The sequence below is a fragment of the Euprymna scolopes genome, chromosome 28 (assembly GCF_053919585.1).
Source record: "Euprymna scolopes isolate OS-2025 chromosome 28, ASM5391958v1, whole genome shotgun sequence".
Classification (NCBI taxonomy): Eukaryota; Metazoa; Mollusca; class Cephalopoda; order Sepiida; family Sepiolidae; genus Euprymna; species Euprymna scolopes.
Window position 1 is genome coordinate 50,298,913 of NC_136509.1, and position 21,774 is coordinate 50,320,686.

General features: G+C 30.2%; 1 protein-coding gene across 6 annotated transcripts in view; it reads right to left on the minus strand.

The window, feature by feature from the left end:
* The window catches only part of LOC145249606 (uncharacterized), a 127,859-nt gene that overhangs the window by 11,275 nt on the left and 94,810 nt on the right, over positions 1-21,774 (minus strand). For all 6 annotated transcript variants that reach the window (XM_080111317.1, XM_080111319.1, XM_080111321.1 and 3 more), the window contains one exon: positions 14,319-14,393. In XM_080111317.1, the coding sequence (XP_079967443.1) occupies positions 14,319-14,393 (75 nt within the window). The remainder of the gene's footprint in view (positions 1-14,318; positions 14,394-21,774) is intronic.

Below are 21,774 nucleotides of genomic sequence, written 5' to 3' on the forward strand. Positions count from 1 at the left end.
TACCTCCATATGGGGAGCGACATATATATTGTTTTTTAAAATATAATTATCCACTGACACGTGTTTCGTCGTCTATGGCTCACTAGAGTGACTGAATTTAGTGAGATTCGAAATCAACACCCCTATATATATATATATATATATATATATATATATATATATATATATATATATATATATATATATATATATATATATATATATGGGGTCCCGATTGGTAACTTATAATTTTATGTAAATCTTTAAAATTTCGAAATTACAGAGTTATCTCCCTTTCTACATCTAAAATATCCGATAATCGTAAATCTTAATAGGAAAGAGCGAAAGAAAATAAAAGATAAAAAAAAGATTGAGATCCTTAATTTCGAATGAAGAATGAGAATTTACTAAGTATAAAGTAATGTTAAACTTTATTTCTTTATTGAATAAGTTTTAAACAAAAACTTTTCTTAAATCACATAAATAGGTTAGCCGATGTTTTTGTAAATAAACAAAGCAAATTCTAGATACGAAACTAACATAGAATCGTAACAATGTAACTTAGATGATTAGTCTGGATTCCAAAAATAATTTAAATTAAATAAAGAAATAAAGAAATTTAATTTAAGAAATCAATGAATGGTATTGATAAAACATATTAAATGGCCATAGGTAATTAGTGGTAAAATTGTATGATATTTTGTTTGAATTTTTTTAATGGAGATACGAAAATAGGTAAATATATAAATTAAAAAAAAAATACTTTGCAAGTATGCAATATAGGTAAAGTACTTTCGCTTGTTTACTTTTCCTTTTCCTTATAAGAGAAATGGTTTCCATAATGTTTTATTGTTAAAGTATTTTTTATTCAATAAATCTGAAGAAAGGCTGTTCTTGTGAAAATTTTCGAAAAACATGTTTGGATTTGTCCGAATAGTCTTGAAACAATTGTAACTAACGATGAAATACACTATTTCTTGCTATCAACCAATTCTTTGAAGTCTTGGTTTTTGTTAAAACAAATATATATATATATATATATATATATATATATATATATATATATATATGATTACTTCATTTAATCACATAAATTAATATACGAAAGTATAAATTTATGTGTAAACTTTAAGTATTTACTTCAGCAGTGCTCAATACGTAGGAAGAGCTAGGTAGTAAGCTATAAAATATATATGGCGATTAAGCTACACAGAGTATTCGCCATATATGTTTTATAACTTTATATATATATATATATATATATATATATATATATATAGATAGATAGATAGATAGATAGATAGATAGATAGACCGATAGAAGTGTCCTTCTCTGTCCGTCTGTGGAATAGTCTCTATCAAATTACTCTGTCTAGTTTTGGTCTACAGACTTGAAACTTGATTTATAGAGTATTCAGACCTATAGAACAAATTCGATTTAGTTTTTAGTCAGTAAAAATAGCTGCTAAGGAGTCAAAATTATATAAAATTGAATTTAGGAGGTGTAAGTCAACTAAACATTCATCTTTTTACGCAAATATACATTTATATGCTTAACTACATTAAATTTTTGCAAATGGGAAAAATAATGCTGGCGAGCTATATGTTTTAGCTTCGATTCTTACTCCATTCTCAGCAAAGTCATGTTTTTTAAAAAACCTTTTTAAATCACTGTTATATATCGGATATAATATAACAATCAACAGAACATTGGCTCTATAATAATAAATATGAAATCTGCATAAATTAAAATATTATATTTAAGCATATTTTAATACCGGGCAACGCTGGGTGGCCTGCTAGTATATACATTAAGCAAATTGTAAAATGATTTATAGAAAAATCATTTATTTAAACACCAAGAACCTGCTATTAACAACCAATCAGTATACGATCATTTCTGAGATGATACAAACTAGTATTAGGACAATTAATCGGAATTAGAACCGAGAATCGAAAAAATTGGAACTTTTTTGGGATATCGGAAGCGGAAGCAGAAAAATTATAGTCTAATTTCCAATTCCAAACCGATTCTTTAAAATTTTTAAATAAAAAATGAAACAAGCACAAATTGTTTTTTTTTTTTTTAATTATTATTAGAAGCTGTCCCCTTACAACATAAGACTGAGGAGGGCAACAGAATGAATTATAAATCTCATTTACAGATTTAACATTGATTAGCAGAGTTTAATTTATTTTATTTATTCGTCATTTATAACTTGCCTATTGCCTTTGTAATCGTTTAACATCTATTTGCTAAAATGTCTATGTGCCCTCATCTGATGGAGTTCATATGATTATTAACAAATTTTAAATACTCTGGGTTGGAGGGGGGGAGAGTAAATTTCGTTGGTGCCAGTTGTACATTGCGATGTTTGTCATCGGCTTCTTCTGAAATAATTAAAGTTTTATGGCACCTTTTTAGACAGAAAGAAATCCTCAGACTCTCCAAACCTAATTTAATTTGTTTTTATTAGTTTTTATTGTAAGCAAAGTAAGTATTTTAGAGGTCACTAGCCTATTCAATATCAGATTTTAAAAAGCTTTTTGCATTTATTTGATAAATGGCCATATGGCGTCTATTAGAGATTTGGAACTTTAATATAAAAGATTTAACATGCTTTGAATTTTTTTTTCTGGTGATGGTTTTGTCTGATCACCACATCCTTTGAAATATTTCATGTTTCCTTATATTTTGTTTGGTTTTGGCACAAGTGAAAATATAGATGAAAATCTCACAAGTTTATCCAAACTTTGGAGGAGCAAACATTGAGAAGTTTGTTAACTTAAAAAAAAACAACTTTAATTTACATTTAAAATACCCTAAACATGAGATTCTACTTTTTTAGGCGATTATGTGTGAGCACACTTAAACGTTATTTTAGAATTTAGAATGGGGGTTCAGTTGTGCATATAAATATAATATAAACTGATCCCATTTCGATACATTATAACTTTTTAAGCAATTAAGTAATTTTTACCATAAATTCTAAGGCCAATCAGCAAAATCATAAAATCACATGTAATTACTATATTTTTTGTATTGCCATCCGTACTTAGGGTTAGTAGTAGGAAAGGAGTGTGGTTTTTATGACTTTTAACAATACTATATATTAATATCATAGCGTGTGTGTTATTTATTTTGTGTGTCACGATTACATCCGAGTGACTATTGTTTCATTATGGATTCCCATTTCTTATAATAAATAATTTTACCAAGAATTCTTCATAAGTTTTGATTTTGGTTTTGGTTTCGATTATAGCTGATGACACTCAAGTCATTTATTTTCTTATAAATAATTTTACCAAGACTTGTTCATAAGTTTTGGTTTCGATTATAGCTGATGGAACTCCAGTGATCTATTTTTTTTTTAAATAATTTTATCAAGAATTTTTATAAATTTTTGTTTCAGTTTCGATTATAGCTGAAGAAACTCAGCTGATGCACCAAAGTCATATGGATATATTTTTTTTATTTTGGAAATCGCGACTTTATAATATATAAAATATATATATAATAAATATATAAATATAATATATAAAAATTGATAGAACATTAACTCTATAATAATATATACAAAATCTACAAGAATTAAAATATATTTAAGCGTACTTTACAACCTGGCTATGCCGGGCGTACTTACTAGCTTAGATAAATACTTTTGCAGTTTTAACAAAAATTACAATAATATCAGAGCATTTCTATTTACGCCATGAATACCAACATCAATATATTACATATGAATACCAACATCAATAAATTACATATAAATACCAACATCAATATATTACATATGAATACCAACATCAATAAATTACATATAAATACCAACATCAATATATTACATATGAATACCAACATCAATATATTACATATGAATACCAACATCAATATATTACATATGAATACCAACATCAATATATTACATATGAATACCAACATCAATATATTACATATGAATACCAACATCAATATATTACATATGAATACCAACATCAATATATTACATATGAATACCAACATCAATATATTACATATGAATACCAACATCAATAAATTACATATGAATACCAACATCAATATATTACATATGAATACCAACATCAATATATTACATATGAATACCAACATCAATATATTACATATGAATACCAACATCAATATATTACATATGAATACCAACATCAATATATTACATATGAATACCAACATCAATATATTACATATGAATACCAACATCAATACATTACATATAAATACCAACATCAATATATTACATATGAATACCAACATCAATATATTACATATGAATACCAACATCAATATATTACATATGAATACCAACATCAATATATTACATATGAATACCAACATCAATATATTACATATGAATACCAACATCAATATATTACATATGAATACCAACATCAATATATTACATATGAATACCAACATCAATATATTACATATGAATACCAACATCAATATATTACATATGAATACCAACATCAATATATTACATATGAATACCAACATCAATATATTACATATGAATACCAACATCAATATATTACATATGAATACCAACATCAATATATTACATATGAATACCAACATCAATATATTACATATGAATACCAACATCAATATATTACATATGAATACCAACATCAATATATTACATATGAATACCAACATCAATATATTACATATGAATACCAACATCAATATATTACATATGAATACCAACATCAATAAATTACATATGAATACCAACATCAATATATTACATATGAATACCAACATCAATATATTACATATGAATACCAACATCAATAAATTACATATGAATACCAACATCAATATATTACATATGAATACCAACATCAATATATTACATATGAATACCAACATCAATATATTACATATGAATACCAACATCAATATATTACATATGAATACCAACATCAATATATTACATATGAATACCAACATCAATATATTACATATGAATACCAACATCAATATATTACATATGAATACCAACATCAATATATTACATATGAATACCAACATCAATATATTACATATGAATACCAACATCAATAAATTACATATGAATACCAACATCAATATATTACATATGAATACCAACATAAATATATTACATATGAATACCAACATCAATATATTACATATGAATACCAACATCAATATATTACATATGAATACCAACATCAATATATTACATATGAATACCAACATCAATATATTACATATGAATACCAACATCAATATATTACATATGAATACCAACATCAATATATTACATATGAATACCAACATCAATATATTACATATGAATACCAACATCAATATATTACATATGAATACCAACATCAATATATTACATATGAATACCAACATCAATATATTACATATGAATACCAACATCAATATATTACATATGAATACCAACATCAATATATTACATATGAATACCAACATCAATATATTACATATGAATACCAACATCAATATATTACATATGAATACCAACATCAATATATTACATATGAATACCAACATCAATATATTACATATGAATACCAACATCAATAAATTACATATGAATACCAACATCAATATATTACATATGAATACCAACATCAATATATTACATATGAATACCAACATCAATAAATTACATATGAATACCAACATCAATATATTACATATGAATACCAACATCAATATATTACATATGAATACCAACATCAATATATTACATATGAATACCAACATCAATAAATTACATATGAATACCAACATCAATAAATTACATATGAATACCAACATCAATATATTACATATGAATACCAACATCAATATATTACATATGAATACCAACATCAATATATTACATATGAATACCAACATCAATATATTACATATGAATACCAACATCAATATATTACATATGAATACCAACATCAATATATTACATATGAATACCAACATCAATATATTACATATGAATACCAACATCAATATATTACATATGAATACCAACATCAATATATTACATATGAATACCAACATCAATATATTACATATGAATACCAACATCAATATATTACATATGAATACCAACATCAATATATTACATATGAATACCAACATCAATATATTACATATGAATACCAACATCAATATATTACATATGAATACCAACATCAATATATTACATATGAATACCAACATCAATATATTACATATGAATACCAACATCAATAAATTACATATGAATACCAACATCAATATATTACATATGAATACCAACATCAATATATTACATATGAATACCAACATCAATAAATTACATATGAATACCAACATCAATATATTACATATGAATACCAACATCAATATATTACATATGAATACCAACATCAATATATTACATATGAATACCAACATCAATAAATTACATATGAATACCAACATCAATATATTACATATGAATACCAACATCAATATATTACATATGAATACCAACATCAATAAATTACATATAAATACCAACATCAATATATTACATATGAATACCAACATCAATATATTACATATGAATACCAACATCAATATATTACATATGAATACCAACATCAATATATTACATATGAATACCAACATCAATAAATTACATATGAATACCAACATCAATATATTACATATGAATACCAACATCAATATATTACATATGAATACCAACATCAATATATTACATATGAATACCAACATCAATAAATTACATATAAATACCAACATCAATATATTACATATGAATACCAACATCAATATATTACATATGAATACCAACATCAATATATTACATATGAATACCAACATCAATAAATTACATATAAATACCAACATCAATATATTACATATAAATACCAACATCAATATATTACATATGAATACCAACATCAATATATTACATATGAATACCAACATCAATATATTACATATGAATACCAACATCAATATATTACATATGAATACCAACATCAATATATTACATATGAATACCAACATCAATATATTACATATGAATACCAACATCAATATATTACATATGAATACCAACATCAATATATTACATATGAATGAGTCTCTTGTGGAATTTCCACAGGTCCCGCTAGTTGTTATTATTGGCATCTCGTTTTTGTTTTGTTTTTTTACAGCAAAGCAAATCAATTTAATAACCCACCAAATTTATATAATTAAAATAAAAGGCACATAATAGTTAACAAAGCCCAACGTCCTCTCCATGTTAAAAATGGTTTTCCAAATAGTAACATTATTATTTAGAAATTCGTTCATAACAATGGGGGAGGGATTTGTTAATATTTTGTTCTTACATCGTTTTCTCATTTTACCTACCAATCGTCGACTATTTTCAACTGTTTATGAAAACTTTCAAGTAGCATGTTGTATACTAACAAAGAACTGATACAATTTGGCTTTGTTTAAAATCAAAATAAACCTTTTGTTGTCTTTCAATTTGCAATTCATTACAAGGAAAACATTTGAGAAAAAATATACCAGGAAATTACCCGGGGATTTATGTAATAATTTGAAAATTTACAAAAAAAAAAAAAAAACAAAAAAAAAAACAAGTCTCTAATTAAATATTTATAAATATTAAAAGAATTGGAATCAGAATTGGGAATCGAATCAGAAATTTAGAACGGAATCGGGAAATATTTTGGTATCAACCCACCACTAATACTAACACACACACACACATATGAAAGTCGTTCGAAAAGTAAGGCTTTCTATTTTTAAGTAAAAAACTAAAATATGGAAGAACTATAAAGATGGGATTGTACCATTAAAACGAGCAACTTTTTGTGTGCCAGAATTTATTTTTCTAAATAGACACCACCATATGATGTCTCGATCATAAAATTCTGGATCATGCTTTGATACTCACATCTCTGTCGCCACTCTGAAATCAATGAACCCATCTCCTAACTGTGTTGTCATCAACTGCATTGGCTTCATAAACGTTCAACATGTGCCGGTGAATGTTGATCGGTTCAATTTTTTCTGCATGGAGGAATTCAATGAAGCATCTCTGCTTCTGATTCACGCTCATGACAAGGGTTGCTTACATGGAGTCTCGCACTGTATATATGTGCAACAGAGAGATGAAATTTTCAGGTTATGAATGCATAAGTTCAATCATCATAACAATGCAGAATAAAAAATAGAAGGCGTTACTTTTGGAACATCTCTCGTATATATATATATATATATATATATATATATATATATATATATATATATATATATATAAAGCTGAATGTGTGTGTGTGTGTGTGTGTGTGTGTGTGTGTGTGTGTGTGTGTGTGTGTGTGTCTGGTCACGAATAGGCTCCTATATGGTTGACTATTTTAAAAAACTGATTACAAATAATGATAGAAGATGTATCGAGATACAGGAATGGGGATGTTTGATCCTGCAGAACGGTGGTTCATTAAAATTGTGGGGTCTGCGTTCGCGCCTGGTCCACAAAGTATGGAAATAAAAAATTTAAAAATTAAATAAAAACCTTCACAAGTGTTTTTGATATAGATGTACATAAGAATACATTGATAAGTATGTTTTAACTTAAAAAGGGATGGTATAATAAAATTGTGGGGTTTGCGTTCGCGCCTGGCCTCCATAGAATGGAAATAGGTACAAACTTTAATAAAGACTTTTCATATCTATCTGCGTAAGTATACTTTGATAATTATGTTTCAGTTTGAAGAAATATTGTATAATAAAATTATGGGGTGTTCGTTCGCGCCTGACCTCCATAGAATGGAAATATGTCACAAAGTTTAACAAGGTGTTTTAATATAGATCCACAGAATATTGTGATAAGTGTTTCAGTGTGAACAGGTATGGTATAATAAATTATGGGGTTTATCTATTTTATTTTTACTTTCATCATATTTTGCTTTGGTTTTGATACCCCCAAATTCCAATCTGTCTCTTTACAAACCTTCCTTTTCATAACCTATCATACTTTCATAAATCAGAGTCCATTTTCTGTAGGCTGTTTTTGAACCCAGTCAACGACGGGTACTTTTGCTAGTATATATATATATATATATATATATATATATATATGTATGTATGTATGTATGTATGTATGTATGTATGTATATGTATATATATATAAATAATAATTATTATTTTATTCTTTTCCACACACACATATTAGTGTTGGAATGATTGATCAGAATTGGAAGGATTAGATCTTTTTAGTGTATTGGAATCAAAAAATGTTTAGCTTAATTTCCAATTCCAAATATCTTTTTTAAAATTAATTTCCATTACTGCTGATATGCATACTAGAGTATTTATTTCACCATAAACACTTCAGGGGTCATAATGAATCATAACATGTAAGGTTTTTAAGTGTAGCTTTGGTAGTTTCTGAGTTTTAGCCAGGTACACACACACACACACACACACACACGCAGAAATATAAGTTTCCTTTTATAAATTTGAAAAGACCAAGACTGTAGGTAAAAAGAAAACAGTGAGCAGGAAGGGAGTTCCACAAGTTTGCATTTCTTGGAAAAAAGCTACTAGAATAAGAAGCTGTATTACAATGAGGTATATGAACAATGAATTGATGGAGACCACTAGACCAACGAGTCAAACGAACTGGAACAAAGGAAGCAGATGATAGATCAGACAATTCTAAGGAACCCATGCCTAAATAGTATTTGTTGAAAAGACTGAGAATAGCAACAGCACATCTGTGAGAGAGAGGTTGCAGAGAAGAAGAAGGTATGGAGTCAATCACATTACAGATATGTTTCCGTAATTTATCAAGAACCTTAAAATAGGACACAGATTCAGCAGCCCAAACATGACAACAGTACTCCATAGTATGCCCGTCTCAGGATGGGTAAAATTAGTTCCCTAAATAGAATAGTTTAGCACTAATTTTATACCCCCTTAAAAAGATGATAATCAAGCTTAAAATGCTGCTAAACTTTATGTCTAGAAACCTTATTCGAATTTTGATCCAAATCCATTATATCATTTAGATTCTAGAAAATGTCTCAAATTTAAGGTGTAAGTTCCAGAGAAACTGAAATTCAAAGAATTTTGCTTAATTGGTGTCTAATAACTATGGATTAAATTGAATGCAAATCTGATATTCTTGAAATTGTGCCCATATTATGTCCTCTAAAGAAACTGAAATTTAAGGAATATTTATTAATTGATGTCTAATACCAATTGTTAAAATCTCACAAAAAAACAAAAATATCTAAATTTTCAAGAAGGACTTCCACCCTCCTTTATATACAAGTAAATCAAATTAAAAATAGCCTACATTTAGACCCCTTAAGTAGTATTCCAAAATTTATAAGGATCGGTTAATTAGTTGAAGAATGAATCAAATATATTCAAATATATTCAAACATGTAAGCATACCCAACTTTATATATAGAGAGAGATTACATGTAGACAAGTGAATTTGTTCAAATACAACCATTATTTTTTAAAATGCCAAGCATTTCATATAAAACTCTCAGCTAATGTACTAATGTTACCGAGGTGTCAAAAAAGGTCACAGAAAGAAAAGCATTTTTATTTTGTAAAGGTTTTTTGCAATTACTTGGCCTAAAAATCAACATAGTCATTTAAAAATTCTAAATTAAGTTTTGCAAAGGGAAAGGAACAAGATAATAATATAAATGTTTGGTGCATTGAAGTTAGAAAGCCGATATCTTCAGACAATCTGATCTAGCTTTGGATGACATGCTACTGCGACTTCTCACTTTATCTGTATCTGATCCCAGTCACAGACACAGAACCTTTGCATAACATGATATGCCAAAACTGATTGTAAACAGCCGTTCCCAGTGACATTATCCATCTTAAATTTCCATGTGCACTGGCCATGTGGGATCGTTTCCCCAAACGGTAATAAATTCATATTAATGAAATTATGATACAACTTCACATTTTTATGTGTTTTTCTCACTTCAACGTAACTTTGATAATTACAGATTTAATTTATTTACTACTGATTGAATAATTGACATAAAAATGCAATAACTTTAACTAAAACAAATATTAAAAGAAACTATTTCAAGCTTCCTTAGTATTTGGCCTCCCTCTGATATAATGAATATGGATTTATCCGGGTTCTTTCACACAAGAATGGTTGACTCATGTAAGCCATAAATATAAATGAATATGAACGAGACGTTAAAAAATATGCCAAAAGTCTATAGCTTAATCATATTACAAGCTACAACTACAAACAATCATTCATTGAGGTAACTTACCAGCTTGGATTATTCAATTAATGTAAAAAACAAAACAAATAAAAAAACATTCAATTATTTCAAATAAATATATCTCTTTCTGGGACATACTACCTTCCCTTTACTTGAACCCTTTTAAGGTCACATAATATTAAAACATATTTGTTATATTACACATTACCATTGAGTATATAAACTATCATATACCCAAGGTTGTATTGATCCTCTCATCTGTACCTCATCATCATGATCACTGCTGTGAGACACGCTTTGTATGCCAATACTTGTTTTTTATTTTATTGGATTCATTTAAAACAAAAACACAAAACTGATCAACTTCTTATGCATGAAAGATAGAGGAGGGGGAACAAACAGTACTGATCACTCTCACCTCAGTTGGGGCTCTCAGAACAGCAACGTTTCACATCTGCTTGCTTCAGTTGTCAGTCAAGAAGAGCTTGAGACCGTACACCCCAACCTCTAAACCAAAAGTCACTTGGTTTCATCGATTCTGCTTTTAGGTCACCCCCAACGTTTAGATCACCACTGAAATCTCTTCACTCAAATGCCCTTTTCACTATTTACCTATTGTAAATAATATATTGTATACAATTAATTGAACAAAAGTTTCTATTTTACCCATAATTGAGGCAAGAATTTGGGTAGGGAGCTTTGTGTGTTCATACCTTTCCCAGCAGTATTTGTGCATGATTAGAATGTTATATATTGCTACTGTGCTTAACAGAATGACAATAAAAGCACAGTGTTATATTCACATATTCTATCATACTAATGTAAAAATTATAAAGGGGAGACTTGCAGGCACATGTTCCTCTATTTTAAGCCAAAACATCCAGTCTAATATAAAAGGCAGGAATTTTCTGACACAGGGTGTTGGAACGTCTCATGAGTTAGTCTTTCATTTTGAATTGGCAGGCCAATGAAGTCACAAGAAACTTATTGCTAAAGGGCGACCCTAGAGGTAATAGATAAGAAAAATGTGAACAGTTGGGAACTAGTCAATCAGGAAGAGAGTGCATGACAGAAAAGAGGTCCTTGCCGACAAAGTGGTGGATTTTGATAGCAAAAGAAAGGAGGGGGGTGGGGGGGAGATTATGGCTTCTTACAAAGAAGTAGGCATTGCATTTTCTTCTAAATTTTGAAGAAGAAATTGTAAGAATTACAATTAATTACGAGTTAATCTCTTCGGCAAAAAAAGGAACTGCATAGAATGAGAAAATCGCCATTCATTCAACCTCACCTTGTGCTGCCAGCAACAAAACATTTTAACCCCCCCTCAAGAAACTTACACAATGTTATGTTTCAATTTTAATAACAACAGCAATAACAAAGAAAAGAAGACACTTTTCATAATTAAATTTTAATCTCTCATTTTTTCATCAGAAAAGATACAAAATAAAAAAAAAACCATAATATTATGCTTTTCGGTTGCAAAGGACTCAACCAAGTGCTAGCAAGCCAACTCTGGCAAAAAGGTGCAGAGACATTTTATTTGTTTTTGTTTGTTTTTGCATTAATAAATGCATGTTACTGTTCGTTAAGGCTGCCTCATGTTTTTTTTTTTTGTATTTTAACATTTTCAATAATTGGTACAATCCCTTTTATTGCACAGGGAAGATTATATTTTTTGTACACCTGTTTCGGACACAAGTCTTATTTACGTGCTTCTCTGTAAGGATTGAAAGGAAACGCAAGCGTTAATAAAAGCAGCAATTATAAAAATGGCATATTTTTATTGCTTAATTGTGGCGGATGAGTTGAGTTAGAAAGAGTGGAAGGAACACAAGAGTTAATGAAAGTTCATCTCTAGAACTCACTAGTGAGCAGCACTTTCCTCTCAATCTTAAATTGAATCAGTTAATATAACACTTTTGGGCACCCACATCTACAACACACATTTGGGATTTCGCCTATACCTTTAATATAGCTAGCCTTCCCCCCCCCCCTACAGGATGTGATTTTATACATTTTATTATTTATTCAGTGACAGGTGTTCTTATGCCTGCTGTGTCTGTAGGTGTATCTGCATCAAACCATCTTATTTTCTTTTCTTTTTTTTTGAAATGGTAAGTTTCTGTGCCAATCAATCAACTTTTATTTCTTCCCGCCAAGTGTTATGTGTAATAGCCAAGTCCTGACATTGAACAATAGTAGATCAGTTTGGATTTAAATTCAATTTAATCAATTTCATAATTCACAAGTGAAGCATGCATAGTCACCCGTGAGTGCACAGTGAACGAGGCATAAAAAATGACTAAGTTCAGCATTGCCCCCACCCCTCCTTTAGCCCCAAAAGTCCCCAGGAGACATCAAATCCTAGTGAAAATGAACAAACGGTGCAGTTTTAGGCCTTAACATATATAAATTTGAGTTCTGCACCATGCAAAAAACTAAGTCCATCATTTGCGCTCCCTTCCATTTAGACCCAAAGTCCCCAAACCATTAGCATATTCAAATTTGAGTTTAGCACCATACAAAACTGCTAAATAGACATTCACAGAAAATTTTGGACAAATATAGTAAAATAGTCCTAAAAATGGAGTGTTTTTATTAGCCCTAAAAGAGCCCCTGGGCACACCTAAGAGTTATCGCAAAGTATAGACAAACAAAATTATATAGAAATCAGTTAGATACAGAAAGTTTTATAAAAATCCAAGACATCAATTTTTTTTTTAATAAGCACAAAAGTGTTAATTTTAGCCATTTTAACCTGAAAGGCACCCCTAGGGGGCGCATCCAGAGTTTTCTCAGAAAATCCGTTCTGTTACTTTTTTACTCATATCATGTTTAACGTTTGTGCAAAATTTCAAAATATTTTAAGGCGTAGTTATTGAGAAAAGTGTGAACAGACGAACGGACACGAGTGAATTTACAGGTCCACCCTCCTTTTGTCGAGGGACCAATAATTGTATCCATTGTACCAATCATGCACCCCTTGCCCTATATGTTATGGATATCATTACTTACCTTAGAAGGAACACCACTAGAATAAGGGTACCTTGGATATTCCTTGGGGTCAAAGGTTTCTAGAAATACATGGCCCTAAAGAATGAAGAAGAATCAAAGATCAATAAGAATGAATGAATCCAGTTCAGAATTTGTTCAAAATGAAACAGTGTTTATTTTTGTTCACAAAAATTAACCTCACAATAACTACGTATATATTCATACTAGAAAAAATATGCTACATTGGTTCACGTTAGAATCAGAAAAATATGAATTTTCAAAGGTAACTATAAAAATTAAAAAGACAAAATATAAATTAGTCTCTTTCTTGTATTATTTGGAATCTTCAGATCACTATTCTCATCTTCAATGTCATTTTCACAATGTTTCGGTCAGTGTAACCTCCAACCTTCTTCAGGTGTATTTTGTTGAACTTGGGAATTTTTCTGTAGAATTCAGGAATCTGCACAAAATTCCTCACGGAACCCCTTTATTTACTTCACGAGGGTAACATGCTCTCATTCTGTCAGCCATTACTAGATAGAAATTCTAAGTAATTTCAAACAGAACTCTTTATTTACTCCACAAGGGTAGCATGCCCTCGTTCTGTCAGCCATGACATCCTAAGTAAGTCGCAATTGTATTTTCGGTCATCTGTACTGAGGATTGAACCTTCAACCTTCAGGAGAATATCATTTTGCAATTGAAGTTTTCTAGATACTCTAACCATTGTGCCACAGGTCCTTGTGAACAATTCTAGTAGAAAATTTAGAACCCTTAAACCTATTTTATATTTACATGTAAATATCACTATTTATTATTACATATTATTACTATACACATTCATGAGCAAGAAGAATGGGCCAAGAGTGAAAGAAGGAAGAAATCGATTTTTCAATATTTTTCCATGAATGTTTGTTAATTTTAACTGAAAATTTTTATTTTGCAGATCATTATCATTATAGCATATAATAATAAGCGGAAAAATTAATCCTAAATATGGGAGGACCGCATCTTGGCGAGGATATAAAAATCGAATTGCAGGATTAAGGCGGTCCAAAATGACTTACAAGCAGATTTTTGATATTTTAAGAAAAGAAAATGTGAAAACATCTCTTTCTGTAGTGAAGCGAATTGGTCAAAGGTTCAAAGTCGAATGCTTGGTAAAAGGGAAATCTAGATCTGGTCTCCCTAGAGCATTCACTTTGAAGGATGACCACAGGCTTAAATTAACTGTTTTGAAGGACCAAAAGAAAACTTATGTAGACCATAGCAAAGGATTCAAAACAGAGCTGGAAAATCTAGATGAATGAAAGAAATGGGATTTTTTCTAAGAAGACAAAGAAACCATTTTTATCTAAGAAGAACATCAATGATAGAAAGAGATTTTTCTTGTGTTATGGTAAGAAAGATACAGACTGGTTCAGGAATATTTTCTGGTTAGATGAATCAAGATTTTTTCTTGTTAGTAGTGCTCCCGATTCTCCCGAACGGTGCAATTAAAAAGCTGGAGAAAGATTTTTGCCAAGTTGCATAAAAACGACAGTTAAACACACGAATGGAGGAATAATGGTATGGGGAATTTTTACTGCAGCAGGAGTTAGGGAACTCATTAGATGTGAGAAGTCATCAATGCAAAGGAATACATAAGTATCCAGAAGCTGGAAATATCCCAGAACATTATTTTTCAACATGATAATGCCCCTGCACACACTGCTAAAGTCACAAAAAAATGGTTTTCTGATAATTCAATTGATGTGATATTTTGGCTAGGTCAAAGCCCCGATTTAAACCTAATCGAGAATATTTGGTCCATAATATCTCGTGCATTGACCGGAAGAACTTTTGAGAACAATGACAAACTGTGGGAAGCTGCGCAAAGTGAATGGAATAGCATCTCCTCTTCACAGTGTTCCACTTTGGTTGAGAGCATGTCTAAAAGGATTGATCTTTTAAAGAAATCAAAAGAGAATGCAATTCCATCCTGAGCATTTATTAAAGTAAATGTCTTGTTCTGTGTTATTAGTCTCGTTTAAGTTTTCCTGTTCAATTGTTCTTTGTTCAATATAGCTTTTAGTGCAATAAAATATATAAAATTTGTTTGGCCCATTTTTTTTTTATGCTCACGAGTGTATATATATATATATATTATTTCCTCAGCCAAAGAACGTCGCAGCTCACAAGAGGCATGACAGTCGGAAAACTCGAGTCAAGACCCGAGTTTCGCCCTCATTTGGTCTTATCAGTTAGACATATCTGAACTTGGGATTCAAAACCCGAGCCCGTTGCATGTGAAGCAAATACTCTGCCAACTGAGCAAACACGGCACACACAAGAAACGCAGATCAAGCAAACTGCGGCGAAATCAGACTGTGGAATAGACCTACTTCATCCTGAACAAGGGACGCGGTCATCCAACCAGCTATAACCCAAGCCGATGTCTCACAAGTAGGAATTTTATACTTGAATCCCGAGTTCAGATATATCTTACTGATGAGCCCAAACGAGGGCGAAACTCGAGTCTTGGATTCCGGTTTGTTGACTGCCATGGCCCCTGTGAGCTGCGATGTTGTTTGGCTGTGGAAATAATTATATAATCTCTCACACTCTGAAAATTATATACATGTCAGTGATAGGACGATTCCAATATTTTTCCCAATTCAATACTAAATTCCTGATTCTGATTCTGTCTAAATCTCTAAACATTTAACTAAAAAAAATTGTTATTTTGTTCCGATTAATTAAATGTGCATATATTTTCTCAAATGTAAAAACACACTTGTGAAGGTGGTGATCTATAGAATTTACTTTTACTGGAAGTTTAAATCAATAAATATTCATTTTATTATTACTACCAACAGTGGAAGAGTTTTCTTAAACCAAAATCGAATAAAAAGATAATTAAGGGAATCGTTTTTGGCATCAGAAAATCCGCATATATATATATATATATATATATATATATTATTATTATTATTATTATTATCTATATATATATATATAATTACGATAGCATGTGTGTTCTTTTGTGTGTCGCGCTTACATCCGGATCGTTTAATTGTTATGTATTTCCATTTCTCGTAATAAATAATTTTACTAAAGATTCTTCATAAGTTTTGGTTTCGGTTTCGAGTAATGATTTAAAAAGTATTAAAAAGTATTAAAAAAAAAAAGACTCATGCGCTACCACCGAGAATCAAAACCAAAACGTTCAGCTCACGATTTATTTTGCATCTGACGTCAATGACTGGGCTATGAAAACATGTTTACTGCGAGGCTAAAAATTAAAACATGAACCAATAGCTACTAAGTTATGCATTCGTAATGCCGGCGTTCGCCCTTCACCTGGCAAATTTTATATTTTTAGTTTTCACACTTTTGCACCAATTTTTCCAGGCTAAAACCCAAATATAAAGTTTTGTATGGATTCAAATACCTTATATATGAAGTTTCATGTCTGTAGACCAAAAACTCTAGGAGGAGTTTGGTAGGCAAAATTTGTTAAACAAAAATATATACGTATACATAAATATATATGGAAACAATTTTGTATTTGCTATAAACTTTTTACACAAATATTAAGCAAGTATAAATCATGTAGAATATCTGCATGAATATAATTACACGTAATAGTTAACTAAAGATGATTATCCCATAAGAAAACCGAAGCAACTAATACGCAATTAATTAAAATGAATGTTTAAAAGAATATGCAAATTAGCTAGATCTTTTGCTAGTGAATGCAATTCCACAACCCATATATAAGCAAATTGTATTTTCTTTTTAAATAAATGGAAACGAGGGATTTTAATATGAATATCAATGCAAGCAAACGAAAAACGAATTTATAGGAGTATAGACCAGCATTTCAGCCCGGCGTTGCCCGGGTGTTTGGATGTGTGTGTTGAGCAAAAAAAAAAAAAGTAGTAGTAGAAAGGCAAGCTCAAACCCATACCGCAAAGGACGAAAAGAACGGGGGAAAAATAATCTGACGTCTTTGTCGTTACGACCACCGCCAAACTGAAAGTGACGTAGGTTTAAATTAAGGCTAGACAATAGAAAGGAGAGGATGACTTTGAAAAATATCGGCGAAAAAAGGCGATCCCCCCTCCCCGTAGAAAAGTGCCCAGTTGAAGGTGAAGATATTAATGTTTTTAGCCAGTATTTTTCGTCTGAATGGTCGAACTTCAAAACGATACTGATCTTGGTAAAATCCGTCGCCTCTGTCGAAAGTTTTAGGCACACATGCAAACATACATACATACATTTATATATAGGTAACTAAACATTTTCGACCCAAACCGATTAAAAAGCTTGCTCTCTGAATACCCTTTATGTAAAATTTCAAATGTTTAGACCAGGAATTGTCTGAGTAATTTGGTAGAGACCGCAGAGGTCAATTCTTTTTAACTTTGACTCCTATTATGACCCCTTAAGATTTATTGTTTTGGGCTCAAATCAAGTTATTAAGTTAGATATATGTCCAAGGAACCTATATCTAAAGTTTCAAGTGTTTAGACCCAAAATTCTCGGACGAGTTTGGTAGAGTTCTCAAAGGTCAAATCGTTGAACTTTGACCCCTTAATAGCCAAATTTCTGGCCAAAAAACGAATTACACATTTCCCAAATCTCAGTATCCTGTATATCAAATTTTGAGTCTGTAGACTTAAAATTGACAAAGTTATTGCGTAGGGAAATGTACACACAAAAACATACAGACACGTTCACTTTTATAGATATACTAGCAATGGGTGCCCGGCGTTGCCCGGGTGTTTGGAGGTGTATGCTGAGCAAAAAAAAAAGAAGGGTCAATTTTTTTTAACTTTGACCCCTATTATGACGCCTTAACATTTATTGTTTGGCGCTCAAATCAAGTTATTAAGTTAGATACATGTCCAAGGAACCTATATATAAAATTTCAAGTGTTTAGACCCCAAATTATCAGAGGAGTTTGGTAGAGTTCCCAAAGGTCAAATCGTTGAACTTTGACCCCTTAACAGCCAAATTTTTGGCCGAAAACCGATCTCATAGATTATCCCAAATCTCAGTACCCTGTAAATCAGATTTCGAGTCTGTGGACTAAAAATTGACAAAGTTATTGCGTAGGGAAATGTACACAGACACACAGACAGACACAGACACACAGACACGTTCACTTTTATAGATAGATAGATAGATAGATAAATAGATAGATAGATAGATTAAACAAAAATATATATGTATGCATAAATATATATGGAAACAATTTTGTGTTTACTGTAAACTTTTTACGCTAATATTATGCAAGTATAAGTCATGTAGAATAGCTGCATGAATATAATTACACGTAATAGTTTACTAAATATGATCGTCCCATTAGAAAACCGAAAAAAATTAATAGAGAATTAATTAAAATGAATGTTTAAAAGAATATGCAAATTAGCTACATCTTTTGCTAGTGAATGCAATCCCACAACCCATATATAAGCAAATTGTATTTTCTTTTTAAATAAATGGAAAAGAGAGTTTTTAATATGAATAATACACACAAAAGAAAAACGAATTTAAAGGAGTAAAGATAGAAGATATATTTACATATATATGTATATATATTCATATATATATAAGTTTTTAATTCGGTTTCGATTCAAGCTAATATACCCAAGTCATATGGATATATTTTTTTTATTTTTTAAATTGCAACTTTATCTATAATATAAAGCTGAATATAAAGCTGAATGTGTGTGTGTGTGTGTGTGGTCATGAATAGGCTCCTATATAGTTGACTATTTTAAAAAAACTGATTACATATAATGATAGATGTATCGAGACACAGGAATGCATATGTTTGATCTGGCAGAACGGTGGTTCATTAAAATTGTGGGGTCTGCATTCGCGCCTAGTCCACAAAGTATGGAAATATAAAATTTAAAAATTAAAAAAAACCTTCACAAGTGTTTTTGATATAGATGTACGTAATAATACTTTGATAAGTATGTTTTAACTTAAATAGGGATGGTATAATAAAATTATGGGGTCTGCGTTCGCGCCTGGCCTCCATAGAATAGAAGTAGGCACAAACTTTAATAAAGACTTTTCATATCTATTTGCATAAGTATACTTTGATAATTATGTTTCAGTTTGAAGAAATATTGTATAATAAAATTATGGGTGTTCGTTCGCGCCTGCCCTCCATAGAATGGAAATATGTCACAAAGTTTAACAAGGTTTTTTAATATAGATCCACAGAATATTGTGATAAGTATTTCAGTGTGAACAGGTATGGTATAATAAATTATGGGGTTTATCTATTTTATTTTTACTTTCATCATATTTTGCTTTGGTTTTGATACCCCCAAATTCAACCCAAATTTACATCCCTTCCTTTTCATAACCTATCATACTTTCATAAATCAGAGTCCATTTTGTGTAGGCTGTTTTTGAACCCAGTCAACGACGGGTACTTTTGCTAGTAATATATAAAAATCGATAGAACATTAACTCTATAATAATATATACGAAATCTGCAAGAATTAAAATATCATATTTAAGCGTACTTTATCACCAGGCTTTGCCGGGCGTTCATGCTAGCTTAGATAAATACTTTTGCAGTTTCAACAAAAAAGCTTCAATAATATCAGTGTCTCCATTTACACTGAACATCTACAGAAAACCAACATTAATATATTACATATGAATGAGTCCTCTGTCGAATTTCCACAGGTCCCAGTAGTTATTATTATTATTATTATTATTACTTACTAATTATTGTATGCATATTATCTATTATTTACCAGTCATCATACCGTGTTAAATTCTATACTATGTCTACTTAGTAATTGATTGTCACCCATCATATGTGTAGCTTCTTTTAGTCGTCTTACTCTCTACCATTAGTTTGTCCCAAAATAATAGATGGTTTCCCTTTTCTCTCCAGATATGGCCAGCCATATCTGATTTTTCAATCTCTCCATGTATTACAGCTTTTCGATGTTCTTCTAACCATACTTTTAGTGGACGATATGTCTCAGCTTTGTATAGTTTTTCACATTTACATGGGATCTCATATACACAGTTCTTAATCATGACTTTTTCTGTAGGGGGCTTAACTCACACAAGCTATTTCCAGAGCAGTTGCGAATTACTTAGGGTGTCTGTACAGTCATGGTTGACAGAATGAGAACATACTACCCCCGTGAAATAAGTAAAGAGTTTTGTAAGAAATTCCATGAAAATTCCCAAGTTTGATAAGATACGGTTAAAGAAGGTCGAAGGTTACATCGACTGAAACGTGAAAATAATATTCAAGATGAGAAGAGTAGTCCGAAGATTCCAAATAATATGAATAACCAATCCTCATCTAAAAAGTTCAGGAACATACTCTCTTTTTGGTTGCTATATTTTTTGGTTACTATATTTCTGTTTCTCTCTTTATCTCTTTCTCTCTTTGCAGCTACATTCAGCGCACATCACAATATCCTGTTCAGAGTAATCTTCA